The 20,104-nt window shown below is 34.2% G+C and overlaps 1 protein-coding gene across 1 annotated transcript; it reads right to left on the bottom strand.

Moving 5' to 3' along the window:
* Positions 1 to 521: 521 nt before the first annotated feature.
* LOC121376067 (hydroxysteroid dehydrogenase-like protein 2) lies at positions 522 to 18,239 on the bottom strand. The gene is made up of 8 exons (XM_041503843.1): positions 18,141 to 18,239; positions 11,512 to 11,675; positions 10,433 to 10,646; positions 9,275 to 9,378; positions 6,706 to 6,807; positions 5,775 to 5,975; positions 4,980 to 5,177; positions 522 to 2,834 (listed from the first exon to the last, which is right to left on the bottom strand). The coding sequence occupies exons 1-8, from the start codon at positions 18,155 to 18,157 to the stop codon at positions 2,593 to 2,595; spliced, it is 1,242 nt and encodes a 413-aa protein (XP_041359777.1). The 5' UTR covers positions 18,158 to 18,239; the 3' UTR covers positions 522 to 2,592.
* Between the last annotated feature and the right edge of the window lie 1,865 nt (positions 18,240 to 20,104).

Here is a 20,104-nt window from a genome sequence, read left to right as displayed (position 1 = left end):
CTCGGACTAATGAATAACGACTGTCCTTATTGCGAACAAGTGGAATGGTACATATAAAATGTCCCTTGCTGCCAACCGAAAAGAGTAGCTCATGAAGTGGCGACAGTGGGTTTCCTCTCTCTCAATGTCTGTGTGGAAAACTATATGTGGGACAGAAGGACAGACAAAACTTATTGTTCCTTCCGTTTGTACTGGTAGGTAGCTACTGTCCTTAACAGACAAGATAGCTGAGGAGGACCGAAGTCAGAGGAATTTAACCGTAAATGAAGATAATGTTTTACTGCTAAAGCAATACATTTTCACTATCGGGCTAACAAATTTTAGTATATCTCCTAAGTTTAAAGGCCACAACTCTGAGAAACGTGCAAATCGCCAATAATGTCGGCCAATATCGCGAGGCATTTAAAAAATGTCTGGAAAACTGCAAGACAGACAGACAGAAGGAAGAAAACGAAACCTATAGTCCCCTCTGGTTGGACTGGTAGGGACTAATAAGTACATAAAATAAAAAGAACAGCTGCTGATTTAACAATGTCATTTTATTTCTGAAATATCATAAACAAGATATTTCTCTGCTTATTTCCCATTCACCACAAGTTAATTTATAAATGCAAGACCACACATCACAACAAAATATCTCTCAATCATTTTCATATACATGATGATCTCTTCAGTTTTTCAGTCAGTGAAATCTTGTTGCTTACTGGACATAATAATATAATTTGGGACTCGTACCTAGGAAATACCAAGTAAAATATTATATTTATTGACCCAGCAGGCACTTGTACCCATGGAAATAAAAATAATAATTTCTCACTGTGTAAAGTACATTATTATTAGACTATTTGGCACTTACTGTCCATACTAATAGTCCTTCCCATACTATGGAATTTTTTACAAGTTATTAATTTTTCAGCTAATTGTTTTCTAAATTGCACACAAAAATGTTTTTGGTTTTTTTCCAAAACATTTACTTTTCTTCTTACATCAAACCAAACTCAGATTATTTATAAAAATAATTTTGTATAGGATGGGACAGACTATAAAATGACATGATCACGATTTGGCAAACAAAAAATAATGGCATATAGATTAGTTTAAAGAATTTGTATTTACACCTCTGTTTTCATTGTTAAATTGTGTAATTATTTTAATATAATTAATTCCTGAGGTTTTGATAAGAATAAATAAAATTTAGCATTTTGAAAATTATCTGTAAATATAAATAAAATACAAAGTAAAAACAATAGTCAGAAAAGTGACACGTGTAAAGTGATTTACATGTAAATGTATTGATATATAAGAAATAAAAGGTTTTTAAGAGAAAATAGCCGAGGTAGTAAACTGAATAACAAACAGTCTCAATTATCAAATATATATCCTTCATAACCAAATTTACATTCGGACATACATGGTCGCTTGTTTATTATCCTATATATAATTCCAATGAATAATGTCTTGTGTATTTTATGATGATCGAACACACAGCACACATTATTATTGATGTAAGTGGAGAACAACAGGTTAATGACATAGTATATCAGCTTTTTTCTGTGAATGTTTCTCAGGATCCAGAGTGGAAATTTTTTTGGTTTAGCCAATTTTTAGATACGTACATGTATGTTGAGTATTTTCTTGAAAATTATTAAAATCTGGTTAATTTAAGGAATATTTTATTAGCCAAAAACTAAATGTTATAGCTACTTTTAACTACCGTAATCTGGCTATGTACAGGGCGAGCCCTGGGAATTCCCCATGTGGTGAAAAATTCCCCGATATTCTGTTATTGTTTTCATCCAGCGGTTAATAAGCACAAACAAAATGAAAAAGAACTTCTGCTGAATAAACAATGTCACTTTAATACAACAAAGCAGCTGAACCTATTGCTGTAATAACAGAAATAAGACATTTCTCTGCTTTTTTCCATTCACCATAAATCAGTTTAATCATAAATGCAAGACCACACACACACACACACACACACACTAAAACATTTTGCCAGGAAATTCCCTGGGTTTTTTCCAGCAATCAAACATGGAGTGAGAAATTGTACTACAATATTCATGACATCTGTCTGTAAGATATTAACATATCCAATCCCCACTCCCCACTTTTAGTTTAATAAATATGTAAATATTATATGTCATGGCACAAAACGTAATTTTCAGACATTGTCCTAAAACTAATGATAAAATAAAGAAATCTGCTACAAATCGGTGGGCCAAGAAAAATTATAATCTGCTAGTAGAAGTTAATTCTCAATGTCAGAATGTCATGATTCAGTTTCACTGTTTGTTATGCTCCGATTCTCACACTGTATACACTGATGTAAATCTCCAACTGAATATTACAGAGACGGAAGTCTTTAATGGCATCACGTGCATGCAATTTGTATGGCTTTGGCATGCCATTAGTCTCAGATTCTGTTAGTCTTGAATGTAGACTAAGTATCATAAGGATAGGGTTAGATGCTCCACAATTATGTGCAATAATAATGGGTTTTTTTAATACTTTCAGTAGTGCATGTCAAAGTAAGGAGCAACAATAAAAATATATATAATATTATACATGTATATATTTGCTGTTGAAATTTCACAATTTTGCTCTTGCTTTTCCCATAATTTTATCCAGTTTAAGAGCAAGTCCTGTGTCCCCTTTGATCTTGAGTTTTCCTGACATGAACGCTGTTGTTGGGTTTAATTTTCCAGCAAACATTTTTTGGAAGTTGTCACATTTTAATGTAACTGTGACGTCTGCTTTATCCTGGGGTTCTCCTTTACCTACTGAACCACTGCCGGTCTTTAGATTGATAAACCAGGTCCCGTTCTCATCACCTGAAATAAATGTATGAGCAAAGTTAAGGCAGTTATCCATTTGAATTAATAAGTCATCATTTTATTGTTTGCTTTAATGTACAGGCTCTGCATATGATGCAGATCTAAATATCCAATTAGTTGCATGATTTCTCAAGCCTTGCTAGTTGCAATGAACCACTAACCGCATCTGTTTGCTTTGTATATCCTAAGATACATTCAAATAAAAACTGCATGACAGGTCATAATGTAGAGTCTCAGTTACACGGAACTGAAAAAAACTTGAGCCTCACTAGTTATGATAAACTTTAACACTAAAAGTTTCACCAGTTCTGTTGAACTGAATATCAGAGCATCAATAGTTATGTTGAATTGTGTCACTAGTTAAACTGAAAAGAATATCAGAACATCCATCACCAGATATGTTGAACTAGAAACCAGAGCATCACCTGGTACTTTTAGCTAAAAACTAGAGCATAGCCAACTATGTTTAACTGAAAACCAGACCTGTCAACCTTTAGTCAAGAGAAAGCAGGAGGTGGGTGTTGAAAAATCAGAAGATTTTGTAAAAAAAAACAGGAGATTTTTTAAATTAACACAATTTAACCCAAAATCGCAAGATTAAAAAAATATATATATCACAAGTTATATGAACACTACATAATGTCATATATACTTGTTAACCTTAGATCTTGGCAGCTGAACTAAAAACTAGTCTCATCAGCTGTGTTCAATTGAAAACTACAGTCTCACCAGTTATGTTGAACTGAAAACTACAATCTCACCAGTTGTTGAACTGAAAACTAGTGTCTCACCAGCTATGTTGAACTGAAAACTACAGTGTCACCAGCTATGTTGAACTGAAAACAACAGTCTCACGAGCTATGTTGAACTGAAAACTAATCTCACCAGCTATGTTGAACTGAAAACTACAGTCTTACCAGTTATGTTGAACTGAAAACTACAATCTCACCAGTTGTTGAACTGAAAACTAGTGTCACCAGCTATGTTGAACTGAAAACTACAGTGTCACCAGCTGTTGAACTGAAAACTATAGTCTTACCAGTTACGTTGAAATGAAAACTAGTCTTACCAGTTATGTTGAACTGAAAACTAGTCTTACCAGTTACACAATGTATGTTGAACTGAAAACTAGTCTTACCAGTTACGTTGAAATGAAAACTATAGTCTTACTAGTTACGTTGAACTGAAAACTAGTCTTACCAGTTATGTTGAACTGAAAACTACAGTCTTACCAGTTAGGTTGAAATGAAAACTACAGTCTTACCAGTTAGGTTGAAATGAAAACTATAGTCTTACCAGTTATGTTGAACTGAAAACTATAGTCTTACCAGTTATGTTGAACTGAAAACTAGTCTTACCAGTTATGTTGAACTGAAAACTATAGTCTTACCAGTTAGGTTGAAATGAAAACTATAGTCTTACCAGTTAGGTTGAAATGAAAACTAGTCTTACCAGTTATGTTGAAATGAAAACTATAGTCTTACCAGTTATGTTGAACTGAAAACTATAGTCTTACCAGTTAGGTTGAAATGAAAACTAGTCTTACCAGTTATGTTGAACTGAAAACTATAGTCTTACCAGTTATGTTGAACTGAAAACTATAGTCTTACCAGTTATGTTGAAATGAAAACTATAGTCTTACCAGTTAGGTTGAAATGAAAACTAGTCTTACCAGTTATGTTGAACTGAAAACTATAGTCTTACCAGTTAGGTTGAAATGAAAACTAGTCTTACCAGTTATGTTGAACTGAAAACTATAGTCTTACCAGTTAGGTTGAAATGAAAACTATAGTCTTACCAGTTATGTTGAACTGAAAACTATAGTCTTACCAGTTAGGTTGAAATGAAAACTAGTCTTACCAGTTATGTTGAAATGAAAACTATAGTCTTACCAGTTATGTTGAACTGAAAACTATAGTCTTACCAGTTAGGTTGAAATGAAAACTAGTCTTACCAGTTATGTTGAAATGAAAACTATAGTCTTACCAGTTAGGTTGAAATGAAAACTATAGTCTTACCAGTTATGTTGAACTGAAAACTACAGTGTCACCAGCTATGTTGAACTGAAAACAACAGTCTCACAAGCTATGTTGAACTGAAAACTAGTCTTACCAGTTATGTTGAAATGAAAACTAGTCTTACCAGTTATGTTGAACTGAAAAATGCCTTTGACACTTTTGACCATGTCTTCGGTAAGAATACTTCCAATGGTGAGGAACGTCTTGTCTACTCCACTGCTGGCCAATGTTTCCACCTTCGCCATGTCTGGCTTATCTTCCATCTGTTTCTGAATGTCACCTGGGGCCGAGTCCAAAAAGAAGTCTGGCAGAAGTGTTTGTCCTGCCAATCAAGAAACATGGGTATGTATTATTATGATGAGTTTTACTTCTACCAACTATGATAAGATAGACAGCTTAATATTTTGTTCATGTTTAGTTTAACAACACCATTAGAGCACATTGATTTATTAATCATTGGCTATTGGATGTCAAACATTTGTTAATACTGACATATATAGTCTTAGCGAGGAAGGGGTCTTTTGTATACACCATCCCAGAGAGAACAGTACATACCACAGCCTTTGATATACTAGTCATGGAGCACTGGCTGGAATGAGAAATAGCCCAATAAAATGCAAAATGCATCTAGTGTTAATCAACTAATCTGTCAACAGTTATCATCAAGCACCTTATGGAAAGTTCAAATTTCTGTCACTATGTATTTTAATGCATTGTAACAAAATACAGTGTAAAACACCCATCTTTCACATTTTTATATCCAAAGGACATGCAACGTTAAGAAAATTAATGTGACTAATCTGTACCATATAATGAAATAATAAAAAATATACTCATGTCATGACTGGAGCTTTAAATATCATGAAAATAAAAGTGTGAATATTGAGACATAAATTCACATTTTACAAGTACAACTCACCTGGGACACAGGAATACTGTTCAAGATCTGTGACTCCAGCATTACGGAGCACCTCATCATCAATGGCAAAGTTTCCAGTGAAAGATCGACTATCTTTGGTAAAAATTACATAGGCAGAATCAGCCATGATTTCAGGTTTACGACACTGCTTGGCAACTTCGTCACCTCCACCCAGCATTGCCATTGCTGCAGTGTAAATAGCTACAAATGGAAAAAAAGACTTCAGTACACTTTAAGTGCCAAGAGTAGTGGGTTGTCGAAGAAGAGTACCGGCTGCTGTAACACAAGGTACACCTGACATTACATACACTTAAAGGAAGGGATAAATAAAACCTCAAGTCAATCAATTGCAGTTGATCCTGAGTTATCTAAGTAATAACTATATGTAATTAAAAGTAAAAAAAACTGGTAATTAAAAGTAAATACCAGACAAATGTGCATAACATTAAAAAAAAAAAAATTCAGAAACAAAGCAATTAAATGTAAAAGTAAACATATTTGTTCAATGACACCTCAGCACATTTTACAGTATGTTTTAAATATCTTACCCCAATAGAGGCTCTACCACAGAACTACACCCCACGCCAAAAATTACTGCAAGTTTTAGTAGTTAACTACGAGGGGCAGTCAAAAAATAAGTTTACAAGGCACATAATGTCATTAAAACTGAGGCTAGTCTGGTTGCATTTGATTGCAGAAAATGTTTTAGCTACTGTCAAGTGGCAGCACTGTATTGTGGCTGTGTGGTGACGGCCATTGGTCAAAGATGGCCATTCGATTGGAGCAGTGTCCACAACTAACCCACTGTCCTGGACAGACAGCCAAGATAGTTGAAGTGTGTGCCCAGGACAGCATGCTTGAACCTTAATTGAATATAAGCATGAGACTAAACTGAAATAAATGAATTAACAAACTGCTTTCCCTTTCTTACCAGTTCTTGGCCATAACGCATTTACAGCAATACCATCATCTTTGAATTCTGCAGCCATTCCCAGCACACACATTGACATGCCATACTTTGCTATTGTGTATGCTGAAACAATCAAAAACATTCAAACAAAATTAACATTGATATGAACAAGGTCCATTTCTAAAACATAAATTTACAAAGCTAATTTTTCTTAAAGGCATATTCAAGTGTTATTCACACGCACAACTGCTGCACATATATGAGACAATACTCTGGTAGCTTGTTGAATTGACGTCACTTTGCATCTCCTTACAACAATAATAAACTGGGTGCATGATTTCCATTTTCAAAATGCCGGGGAAATTCCAATAAAAAATTGCTATTGAAAATATTTTGTTTGTAAATTACTAATGTACATGATTGTGTAAGAAGAAAATCTTATAATTTAAAAAACAAACCAACATTTTACAGAATATTGATTTGAAATGAGATTACGGGTAATATATATCATAATTATTATTTATAGAAAGTCAAAACAAGGGTGCAAAAAGTGACATCTATCCTGAATTTGCTAACCGGAAACACTGACATGTTCAGCAGATGGTAGACATGGGTCCTAATTGCAAATGTAACAGATGGCTACTTGAGTATTATGTAATATTGGCCCAAATCAGATAAATACACAATTACATACAGGGGTGAATGCTTGATTTTTCTAGGGAAGGGTGCAATATTTAAAAAGAGCACCTACAGTATTCAAAAGTATAGTAACGTAATCGTTCACAAAAAATATCAAGCTGAGCAAGATAATGCATGTTCCCCCACTAAATTCCAATAAATTAATTGTATTCATGTGCTAAACATGAATTTTTCGGGGTGTGTGAACACCTCCATCATCCCCCCTTGGGTCCGCACATGACATGCATGTGTGTTATAACATACTTTCTGGTCTATTTGTAGAGTTATATATACATTTTATTATTAGAAATGTTGATATTTAGACAAGACAGTGTTATTGCATTTTGCATTACACAAGGTTAAAACAAAATAGTAAGGAGTAGGGATGTATATTTTGAAATATTTTTGTTTTAAATAGGCTGGTGACCTCTCTTTTTTATTTAAAGGGACACACCCTAGTTACGTTTATTTGTTAACCATTATGGCATTGTTTTTCGCTATTAAACCCCATTTTTCACAAATAAAATTACACTTTACTTACATTTTATTATTTAGAATACATATTTCCATTCACCTGAAGTGCTTTTTGGTAATCCTGATGTTTGTAAAACCACGAAATGCTTTTTTTTCATTTTTTTTTACAAGACGTGTTGTCGAGAAAAAAACGTTAAGCAAGCGAGGTCCAATCTATTTTTAGAGGGGATATTTCCATTTCAATGTCACAGACGTTGGTATATCACGTGACCGTTATCATTTTGGTTCGGTTTGTTTTCTCGTGCACGGTTCGCGCAATCAACATCCGATTTGTTGTTGTTCATTTGTGAGATTTTTCTTCACAGTTCGTGAACATTTTCAGTAACAATAAAGTTCAGACAAGTAAGTGTCTCAATACAAAACGTTACAAACTCTTAAAACCAATAATTTTGCTAAGTCTTACGATATCTGGAGAGGGGATACAACCAGGACAGAACAGTTGGAACATGTCCAGGAGAGGTGAAACGAACGCACCCCTAGTCTGTGAAATTTGTCGTGACGTAGGCATTATTGTGCTTCGAGCGACATCTACCGGTGACATCAGAATACTGACTTTCAAAATTATTTCAAGCAATTGGGACATGGGGATTCCCATGGTATTTATCGATATAAAACCTGCTTTTTCACTCCATTTGATAAAAACGTGATTTAAGTGTGTTACAGGTTTGTAGATTAACCAAATTATAATTTATTTTCGCTGGATGGAACTAGGGTGTGCAGCTTTAATTTTTAGAAAGTAGACATGCTAGTAGTCTTTATACAAGATTTGTGGGAATTTTAGTGGTGAAAAAAATTAAATATGCCAAAATGTGTTAATAAAATATGAAATTGTAGTTTAAATATATTGAAATAACTGCATTTTTGTCGAGAACATACAAACGTTAATGGATATTACATTGTACCAAAATAATTTCTATAATGCACACATATACATTAAATTTGACATGTATTTCAATTTAAAACCTCTTTATTGGGTATATATTAAGGCAAATTTCAATTTTAAGGTATTTCCTCACAAAATACTAGAAAATAATACGATGTTTAAGATGTATAAAAACAAATCTAGCCCGGTGACACCCCAATGTTTTTGCAGATATGAGTTTTGATATGCTTGTAGAATAAATAGTTTTAGCACATTTTGGAGCAATAGATATAATTGTAACGTATGCCTTTAATTAGCAGGTATTTAAGCATTGCAAATATATGTACTTACATGTGGATAAGATCAATAGAGCCTTTGCCAATTGCAAACTTTTAAACAGAACTGGTGAATTTTATTTAGGTTTGGCAAAATAATTTTTGAAGTTTAATACATAATTTGACAAATTTTCTGCACTTGCAGAACACTCGTATATGTCTCATGTATCAATGTACTTACCGGCATGTCCCTTAAACCACAGAGGTGACATGTTGAGTGGGGGACTGAGGTTCAGAATGTGTGGGTTATTTCCCTTTTTCAGGTAAGGAAGGCATGCCCTTGAACTAAAAAATATACAAATTTTAATATTGCTTATTCAGAAACGAGAGTAAATATATCATTGAAAAATACAGAAAAGACACTTAAAGATGCAATCTCATGTATATTTTAATTAATATTTAACCATTTAGATTACAATCACAATATTTTACATCATTGAGCTTCAGTCTTATGAACAAGATTCATTACTGAAAAATGAAAATCAAACATTTCAACAACTGGTCAAGAGAAAGAGGAAACCCATCTTCACCATATAGGCTACTTCTATATAAAAGAACCATTGCTGATTTTATATGCATTTTGGCATGGGATGGGCAAACATCCACCAAGGATAATAAATTTAGAATCTACTGCACCTCAGGTGAGCCCCATCACTTTCATTATTAGTTTAACATCAGTTTTATAAAGCATAGTCATAAACTCTTATTAAAATTTTTTTACAACAATTAACATACAAATTATTTAAGCATTTAGTTTTATAAAGTACAAAATACCTATTATGTTTTATTTAAGTACAAAATACCTATTATGTTTTATAAAAGTACAAAATACCTATTATGTTTTATAAGAGTACAAAATACATATTATGTATTACAAAGTGCAAAATTCCTAGTATGTTTTACAAAGTGCAAAATACTTATCATGCTTTATAAAGTACAAAATACTGTATATGTGTTATAGAGAACTAAATACATATTTATAGGATATTAAACAAGCTTCCATTTCGTATCATGTTTATGTCCAGAGTGAAATAATTTTCAGTTGTTACAAGCTTTAGCAAGTGACAATGAAAATTATTTCACAAGCGACAAACACATGATACGAAATGGTAGCGAGTTTAATATCCTATTTATTACCCATAATCAATCTTAATTTATATCACTCCTCGTTTAGTTGACGTTCCTGCAAGGTTGTAGTGCACCTATCAATGATGTCATCATGTGACGTTCATTTGTTACGTCCCACTTGATATTCTAGTGGAACATATCACTTTGATATGTATCAAGATATTTTTAACCATATGGGTAATAATATGTTTTATAAAGCACACCAACTGACCACAAGAAAGTTCCCCTGGTGTTGACCTGGTTCATGAGGTCGTAGCGTTTCATCGGTGTTTCCAGCGTTCCCGTCAGACTGATGGCGCTCGCGTTGTTCACCAAGATGTCAATTCCACCGAACTTCTTCACGGCCTCCTCCACTGCCTTGTTGACCGATTCCTCGTGTCGGATGTCCACCACGCATGGCAAGCATTTACCACCGGCCTCCTCCACTGGAAACAGTAAAATCAGTTTAATCCTACTGTGAATTTAGTCTCAACATCATAGCACTAGACATCTCCTACTGTGAAGTCAGTTTCAACATATCAGCACTAAACATCCTACTGTGAATTCAGTCTCAACATCATAGCACTAGACATATCCTAGTCTCAACATCATAGCACTAGACATATCCTACTGTGAAGTCAGTCTCAACATATTAGCATTAGAGACATCCTACTGTGAATTCAATCTCAACAAAGCAATACACATACAAAATGCAGGGCTCACCCTGTAGAGTGCCAAATTAGTCAATTGCTAATTTTTATACATAATGGCTACCAAATTTAGTCACTGGTTAATAAAATATTGCTCAAATTAACGACATTTTAATTAATTGTAAGGAAATACTCTCAAATTTTTAGAAAACTGGCTAAACAAAAATTTGTTCCAGTGTGAGCCCTGAAAATGTATGCATATTATATTGATAAAGGTACACAAACTGACCATACAGCCTTTTTTACAAAAACATTTGAAATCAAAATTATTTTTCTACATAAAATGTTTTCCACTTTCAAGATGTTTCCACTGATTATCATGACATTTTCTAACTCAAAATTCTTTGAGTGAAAAATCAAAATCTGTTAATGCCACACAGGCTGTTCCATCCAAACAGAAACAACGGATGTTTTATATACACTTTTCCCATTGACAGGACAGTGCATACCACAACCTTTCATGTACGAGTTGTGGCACACTGGGATGGGGGAAACCCCATACCACGTAACCAATCCTATGACTCACTGCATCTCAGGTAAGTGGAACACCACCAAATTACATCCCACCCCCATCCCATAACCCCACACAAAATGTATGCACCTTCTTTGGCTGCTGTATAGATAGTTCCTGGCAGTTTTGGGTGTGGCTCTGCAGTCTTGGCAGCGATGACAACATTGGCACCATCTCGCGCTGCTTTGAGGGCGATGGCCTTCCCTATACCTCGACTAGCCCCAGTGATAAATAAGGTTCTTCCAGCTAGTTTCCTGAAAAATAAAAATAATGTATTTCTCCCAAACTGAACCATAAATGAATATCAAAATAGCCTTTCATTCCAAGGCTTAAACTGATGTCTGCCATACTGTCAAATCAATTTTGTCCTTAAATGTAGAACTGTAGGATTTCAGAAAACTGGTAGGTTTGGTAGGATAATCCATTTACATGCCTCTGATCAAATTATGGTCCAGGCACATCCAGGCAAGAGTTAAAAAAAAATGTGCCTGAAAACCTACCCAGGTCAAACTGAAATGGTATAATCTCAAAACTGAATAATGCCAAAAAACACAAGAAGGATCATTTCAAAATTGAATAATGCCTGAAAACAAATTATTTCATCAGAAGAAGGGTGGGTGAAGAGGGTTGTCATTTATCTCATACCCTTTTCATGTTTTAATACTTATGTGGCACTGCTGTCAGTTTTTAGCGAGGTCAGTAAACATCATCAGCATCTCAGAATTCGTTGTTTGCACTAAATATGTAAGAGTCAATAAAAACATTCAAAAGCTCAGCAAATATGCTTGTCTTCTAAAAAAAAATCTGCTTTTTATTTTCATGTTTTGATGTATGTAGATGTGCAACCCTTGAGAACTCTGCTTTAATTGAGTCAGATTCTAGATTATGGTAGCCCCACTCCCATGGCTAGTGATATTCAATGGTGGGCTGGTAAATAACTACTATTGCCACGCCCAATGGCTAGTGAATGGTTTTTTTTTACAAATGTTGCAGTTAAGTCGGTTTTGTAAATATGAATATCCTGCCCCCACCCCAAACCCCAAATGTTAGTATTTTTAAGCTCTATCTCCCTCTTTAGGTGAAATATTTGATTATTACTATTATTTAGTTGTATTAACTTAAAGTAAAGTAGGGCTAGTGAATTTTTAATCATGGCTAGTACATTTTTTAAATCACTGATCCTATGGCTAGTGGACTTTATAAACAAAAAATTCTAAAAGTCCTGATTGAATGCAGACCTCGCTGTTTAAGGGGAGATATCACTATCACTCTCCCCAGATTAATTCAAGATAGCAATGTTTAGCTCCCCTTAGCATGTGACTTTATATAGTATCAATATGGTAATATCTTAATTGGCTCCTCATAACTCAAGTTGGGTAAATAATTAATAACCTAATTAGTCAATAACAACTGGCTATTTTAATAAACAACTAAGTGTTACAAAATCCACTAAATTACAAATATTTGTTTAACATCACAGCTAAATATTTCACATAACTTAGTCATGATCAGTTTTAATTGCACACGTGTTATGAAAATACAAGAAATATACAAACTGATAGCACAGGGTTTTTCTTATCACAATTACATTACCCTATGATAATTTTAAGTCACCCCACCAAACACATGACAAAAACAGCAAACCAAAACTTCTTAAAGATGCCATGTCTATAATATTTTCAAACTTTAAAGAGACTGTCCTTACTTTGCTTCCATTGTAAGATATTTTCAACTAATAAAATCTTTGAACGACTAAAATTACATATTAGAGATAGTTTTTTGTTTAGAATATCAGTGTCTATATATTCAATGTGTTTCTGGTCATCATAATGTTTGTAGTAGCACAAACTGGATTTTAAGTTTTCAATAATTTTGTACATGAGAAAAAATATATAGATTAGGAAATAAAATGAAGTTGTTCGATTACAAACACTAGAACATTTAATATACTGTCATTGATATTTTATGTAGAATTTGTTTTATTTAACATCAAATTTTAATCATTAAAAAAGGACAGTCCCTTTAAAATAAACCATCAACTTTAGTTCTTTTCCCATTACAAGACAGCTACAGGTAGGCCTATATCAAAATTAGTGGTACAGTATAATGAAATATGGAAGATAAAATATTTCAAGTTTAACTGTTTGTAAATGCATTAAATGTTATCGAAGTACAGTTGAGCACAGTTGTGTTGATTATGTGGGGACCACATAAAAATATTGAATTAACCAAATATTGACTGAAATATTCAGTCAAATATGTTTAAAAAGTATGTAAAAACAAAGAATGTCATATTTAAATATAATATATAAATTTATCACATATCTTACATTTTCAGTGCAATCAAAATATGTGAAATTTTTCAGATCACATACTTTAAAAATTTGATAACTTTGCAAATTAGATGTAAATTAATCGAAGTCACAGCACTAGGTTTATTGACATTTAAGCGAATGTACTAGGGCGACACTCCATAATAAGATGTATGCATTCATATTCATCAAACAAAAACATTTCAATAGCAACTTTATATTGAAAGCAGCTTAAGTTGTCCAATGTTCTGAAAACAAAAAACATTAAGCACTAGTTTATTATCATGTATGGATATTCAAAATGACATCATTTCCATTTATAAAAAAACCACGCCACATATTCTTACGTCATTTGAATATTGCATAATGGATGACTGGAATTAAATTTGCGAATACTGTTTACAAAAACATGTTGTATTAAGATTATATGATAAAGAGATTATTACTCTTGTGTGTTTCGGTATCGTCAATATCATATATTAGGAATAAAAATAATGCATTATGCTCACCAGAGGCTCGCATAATACAATTTTTATTCCTAATATATGATATTGATGATACTGAAAAACACTCTGGTAATAACTTCTATTTATTTTTTATTGAATTATACATTTAAAAAATTAATGAAACCCAATTTAAAACTTATGCACTTAAAAATAAATTAGTCAAATAATCAACCAATCAATCATAATAATGTTTGTTGTACACTGGATTGTGTCATCAACACTACAGAGCTAAACAGTTTAATTCTGGCATTGACAGCTCTGATTACTGAATGATGGCAGGGAAAGATTGGATGCCTCATCATTTTCCATGACAATCTCTGGATCAAGCTCAGATACAACAGGGACACAGGCAGCTAACACCTCTTAGACAATGCTGTTGTCTGACATCAGAACATAGGTGGTAGGCTGTCATCAGCTCCTGCATTTTCCACTAAAGTCACACTGTTGGTTACTAGATGTGTCAGTGGAACATTGTCACTTTCATACTCCCAATATCTTGACCCAATTGTTCTAATAAAGCCAGCATAATGGAAACATAGTTGTCACTGAAGAAATGTTCAGCGATATCCCTGCCTTCTTTGTTAATTAAGAACTAATTAACCTATCAAGACAAATTAATATTACTTTTACCAGTCCTTAGTTTCTCAAAGTCACAAGTGACATTACTAGTTGTAATGATCGTCAACTAGCATTTTCTGTTCAACGAGACCAACTAATAACTTGTCCAAGGTTTTAGATACCTTTATTTGTTCAGTAATGAAAAATTATATCTGTTTACAGTCAAATGTCGTCAACTCTTTTGATGGTTGGCTACATACTCACAATGCAGGGGACAATATTTCAAAATCTTAGATAACCGGAAGTCAGTTCACGTGAGTTTTATTTTGGTAACCGATTGTTCGGTTATGTGAATATAGTTCTCGTAACCGATCAGTGAGGTCTACCTAATCCTAAAACACTTGAACTACGGTTCTGTGCTTTAAACTAGTGGTTTAAAAACATAAACTGATTTTCACTTTCATTACCGATATATGGTATTTTTAATTTTAGAATGTAATTGTTCACCACATAACCGATTGGCGGTTCTCGTGATTTTACAATTGCGTAACCGACACATGAACAGAACGACGGCTCTCAGGAAATATTGTGCCCTGCAATGCTGGTATGGCATTTATTTCAGATAACACAATTCATATATACATTTTAATTTTTAATTTTTTTTTTTAAGACTTAATATTAATATCGACACATACAGCATACAGACATTTTTTAAAAAGACTTTATCCATACAAACGTAATACTGAATCAAACATATCGACTCAACCGAGACAAAAACAGAACAGTTAATACAAGTTTTATCCGTAACCAGCCAATCATTTTGACTCGGCAAAACTGACACAACAATTATTGACTTAGTTCATCAAGATTCTTCTTCTTCTTCTGCGTTCAGTTTCTTTATGCTCCATGAATTCAAACTGAGTTTTGCCACCTCCATGAACTCCACAGTCAGCAGCAGGTCATTTCTTTCACCCCAAAGTTTTTCTCCGATTGTTCCAAGTTGTGGCCAGATGTTTGCTCTGGAGTTTGGGGTTCAGTGTTACAGTGGCATTGAGGTGTTGTTACCACTTTGAGTTTGTAGAGATGTGCACCGAGTCTGCAATGCCCTGTCCTCAGTCTGAATATCATTGTTTGTTCTCGTCGGTTTAGGTGTATGATTGGGTCACTTGGATAAGTACTTTCTGTCCTTGTTTTCCAGGCTGTGTTGAACTTCCCTTTTATGAGAGTCTTCATCTCTGGAAGTGACACTCTGTGACGGTGTTGTTGGCATTCAGATGCTTGTCTGGCTAGTTTGTCTGCAGTCTCGTTTCCTGTGATTCCACAGTGTGCTGGAATCCAATGAAGTGCAACATTGATGGTTAATGTGCCCATGTACCACTAGGGTTTCGAACACGCCCATCCCGAGTCTGACCTCCGATAAGATCGGTGGCTTGACTCGGAATGGAGGGGGTGGCGGGGGGGGGGGGGGGGTAAAAATGGGCATAATTTTGAAAATAGCAATTAGTAAAAAGTTAATAGAATAAAATAAATAAATGAAAAGGTTACAAGCCAAAAATAAAAAAGAATTGACTGCTCGGCCGAATATTTATATAATTTGGAGCATTTTAGAAGGACAGTCCAAAATTAAATACGAGAAAGAAGAGAGGATCGGACTATTTAATAATATTTTTTTTTAAAAAGAAGTAATTTCGACATAAAATTTTGAACGCAGATCTAAAAGTTTAAAGTCTGATCGATATGTCCACGTGAGTGGCCTCGTTAAGGCCGTTTGGGTGCACAACTTAAAGGGACGAGATGGGTTGCATCCTGTCAAGAAAACCCCTAGATTGACAGTCGATAGACATTGAAGGTGTAGTGCTGTGCTGAAATACAGATCTTGAGAAGCCGGATCCGTCTGAACGAGAAAGAGAGTATCAGACTAGGGTATAGTCTAGTCGTCATGGGTTGGTATAGTGGTGCGGACGGGCCCGACTCCGGAGGATACAAGATGGTTTCACAATAAAACAAAGTAAAGTCTAGAAAAGAGTAGTAGGGGCCGACCCCGCTTCCTATTTCTTCTTAGAGTGGGGCGGTCAATCTTCCAGTGCTGCTAGGACAGACTCGGACATGCAGACTAAACGCGAACAACTGTGGCGTTCTGCAGAATGGCCGTCATACGAGTCACAAAAAAAACAAGTCGACAGTCAGACGGAGAAATGACATGGAGGCAAGGAATCTCGCTAAAAAAGAATCCAACCTGGTGGTGCAGGCTGTCGAAACGAGAAGCGTTCCAGCGTTCAATCAGTTCCAATGGCCGCATACATCCCAGTAGAAAACTTCATTTCGCTGACAAAAACAACGGAATGAAGGACCCCCAAGTCGAGCACACAAAAGCACGTGCAGTGTGCACAAGCGAAACAAACACGTCTTACTGCGTGGAGCTCCAGACTGGGAATGAAATTTCTTGTGGCATTATCTTGGGACTCATTTTGGACCGATTGAAGTACTGATTTGCAGTCGATGAGGAAGACGATGTTAGTGTTTGATGTGGCTTGTTTTATGAGAAGAGACATTGCTAGAGATGCTGCTTGTTGCTCAGATCTATAGTTTGTTGACAGCTGGCCTGTTGGGGCTGATAGTGAATTAGTTGATCAAGAATAACTTTGGCTATTATCGACTCTATTACAAAATAAAATACTGAATAAAAATGTGTAAAAGTGATTTATTAAAAAAACTAAATTATTATAATAAATTTACAAAAAGAAAAACTAAAGCTCTATTTCAGAAAATAATTTAAAGATTGGCAATCTTGAAACTATGTGGTAACAATAAGAAGCTCATCCATGGAATTTAGGACATTTTTGTGTTAGGACCTTTTTTTTTATGTTAGCTGCCATTGACATTTTAATTTACAGCATATTGGCATTATTCTGCATGGAAGCTGATGAAATTTTCGAGTTCATAGATTGTTTTTAAAACACTGCTTTACAATCAGTTGTTTTACATGTGTAGATGTAGAGGTCAGAGGTCATTCATAACATTTCATTTTTTCAATCATAATAAAAATAATAAAACTTGAGACTTGAACTTAGTGACTCATACTCATCGATATAATAAGTTTTCTTCGAATTGGGCTTTTATTGCATTTTCACTTATTAACTTTTAATTATCAACTCAAAAACCATTTTCATAATTTCCAAAGTTATTTTCCTCGATCCTACAGGCTACATACACTGAATGAAATAAGTTATTAACGAAAACTCGTCTAAAACAAGTATACATTAAATTATTAATATTTGCGTTATCATATTGTTAATGCAACTAAAACCAAAATGCACAAATATTTCAACAACGTGTATTTTACCCAGTATTAGCTGCCATGGTGATAACTCGACGTGTTGTTGCTTCTCTGCGAGAGAAAAGTGAACTTTGAACCGAGTTGTTCTTAATGACAGGTAGCCGGTGGGCCACGACACCTTTGTTCGGGAATGTCCGGTTTTATAAGAGATCAAGGATTTCCAAATGTTGGCTTAATTTTATGTTGTACAAATGCTTGTAATATATAACCCATCCTACCATATAATATATAATGTGTGCAAAATGTTGTGAAATGACCGGCACTTCAATAAACATTTGTATTCGTGTTCGTATTAAACAATCGGCAATCTTCGGCCAAATCCGGAACTGTTTGAAGTTTTCCGATGATCATTACATAACATCCCTGCGGCTACAGGTAATCCGATTACATTACGGCAGTAGGGCCAAACTGTGTTCATTACTTTCTTTATTTTTCTGCTTGTAGTTTTCATTTTGAAATATATTGTATATGACTTAGGGGTCATTCACAATTGTCAACATTAACATAAGCGTACAAACCGTACGCTGGGGGGGGGGGGGGGGGGGGGGGTTAACAGCCGCTGTACGCTTTTTAGAAATACAAATAAATGTCGATTTATAACTTTCCGAGAAATCTATTTTCCCCCTAATTGTCGTTAGATAGACACATCAAAATAATTCGTGGCGGAGTTCGGGCATTGAACATGATAGACAGGACAGAGAAGGCAACCGAAGCTCATGAAAAGATCCACAAGTGCCCGATTTGTAATGAGAAGTATCCCACAAGATACCAGCTCCTGAAACATCAAAACCAGGACAATCACAAGCAAAAGAAAGGAAGACCCAAGAAAATCACTTGAACATGGCTTCTAGATTATGATAGGCCCACTCCAGTGGCTAGTGACATTCTAATATAACTGCCAATAAAAGATGGACAAAAAAAATCTACATTTTATTTTGTACACTTATGGGGGGGATGGGGGGGGGGGGGGGGGGGTCATGAAAAAGTGTACTCTTTGTACACTTATAATAATGTTGACAATTGTGAATGGCCCCTAACACACATGCCGAGGAAAGGTACTTATAATTGGCTGGTACTAAGAACAGAGGGACATCTTCATAAATTTGTGAACATAGTATATAAACTCCATATACTTAACCATATTTGAATAATGAAGCCTCAATATGTTATAGAAAAAAGCCAGGTCAATTTGTTTTTTTAATAATAAAAGCTTCAGGCAATCCTAAGTATGTGTATACATAGAAATTAATACATTTCTGGCATTGCTTACTAGTAACTTATTTTGAGAAGTATATAATTATTCATACCTCATATTATATTATTTTGTAATTGTTATTAACATCTACTTTATAGAATAAAAGGAAGGATGTAGAAATAGAAAATTGTAAACTTCGCATATATTATATTTGGGTCACATAAAATGATTGAGAATTGGGAATGAAAGTTAGATTTTTATAGTGCTAGATATTTGCCTGATGACAATATTCTATGTAGATATCAATTATATACACCAAAACATAAGTTAAGCATAATATAAATAGAACTGCAATTCTAAAATATTACAAAAAGCAACAACAAAAATAGCTATTGTAAGATGAACTTTTGTGAGATAGATAAATTGTATATGTTATGCAGACTTGCCTAGAATGGTATGTAAATTCACTTTTTATGTTTGTAAGACTTGTGTGTAATATAAAAAATATTCAAAATATCCATGTGAATGGTTTAGATAGCATGTACTACACCATATTTAAGTAATGCTGCCTTCAGATATTAAATACAATACAATAATAAAAGGATCAGAATGTTTTAGGTACGGTATGTATATATAAACATGTACATAGAGAATTAAATATATCGGGAACTGTGTAACTTTTGCTGGCGAGTATACCCCGGTACTATATCCATACCATATATATTGCACTGCTTTGTGGTTTGTTGTTATAAACATGTAATTTAGCATGAATAGG

The sequence above is a fragment of the Gigantopelta aegis genome, chromosome 6 (genome assembly GCF_016097555.1).
Source record: "Gigantopelta aegis isolate Gae_Host chromosome 6, Gae_host_genome, whole genome shotgun sequence".
NCBI lineage: Eukaryota > Metazoa > Mollusca > Gastropoda > Neomphalida > Peltospiridae > Gigantopelta > Gigantopelta aegis.
The sequence above is the reverse complement of the archived record's forward strand: the minus strand, read 5'-3'. Positions and strand labels throughout refer to the sequence as shown.

Bases quoted from the DNA above. Each gene is read 5' to 3' on its own strand.
- LOC121376067 (XM_041503843.1), bottom strand. The intron at 9,379-10,432 runs GTCAGTTGGTGT...TATATTTTTTAG, and splicing joins ACCAGGGGAACTTTCTTGTG to TTCAAGGGCATGCCTTCCTT. The intron at 6,808-9,274 runs GTAAGTACATTG...TGATTGTTTCAG, and splicing joins GTGGTTTAAGGGACATGCCG to CATACACAATAGCAAAGTAT.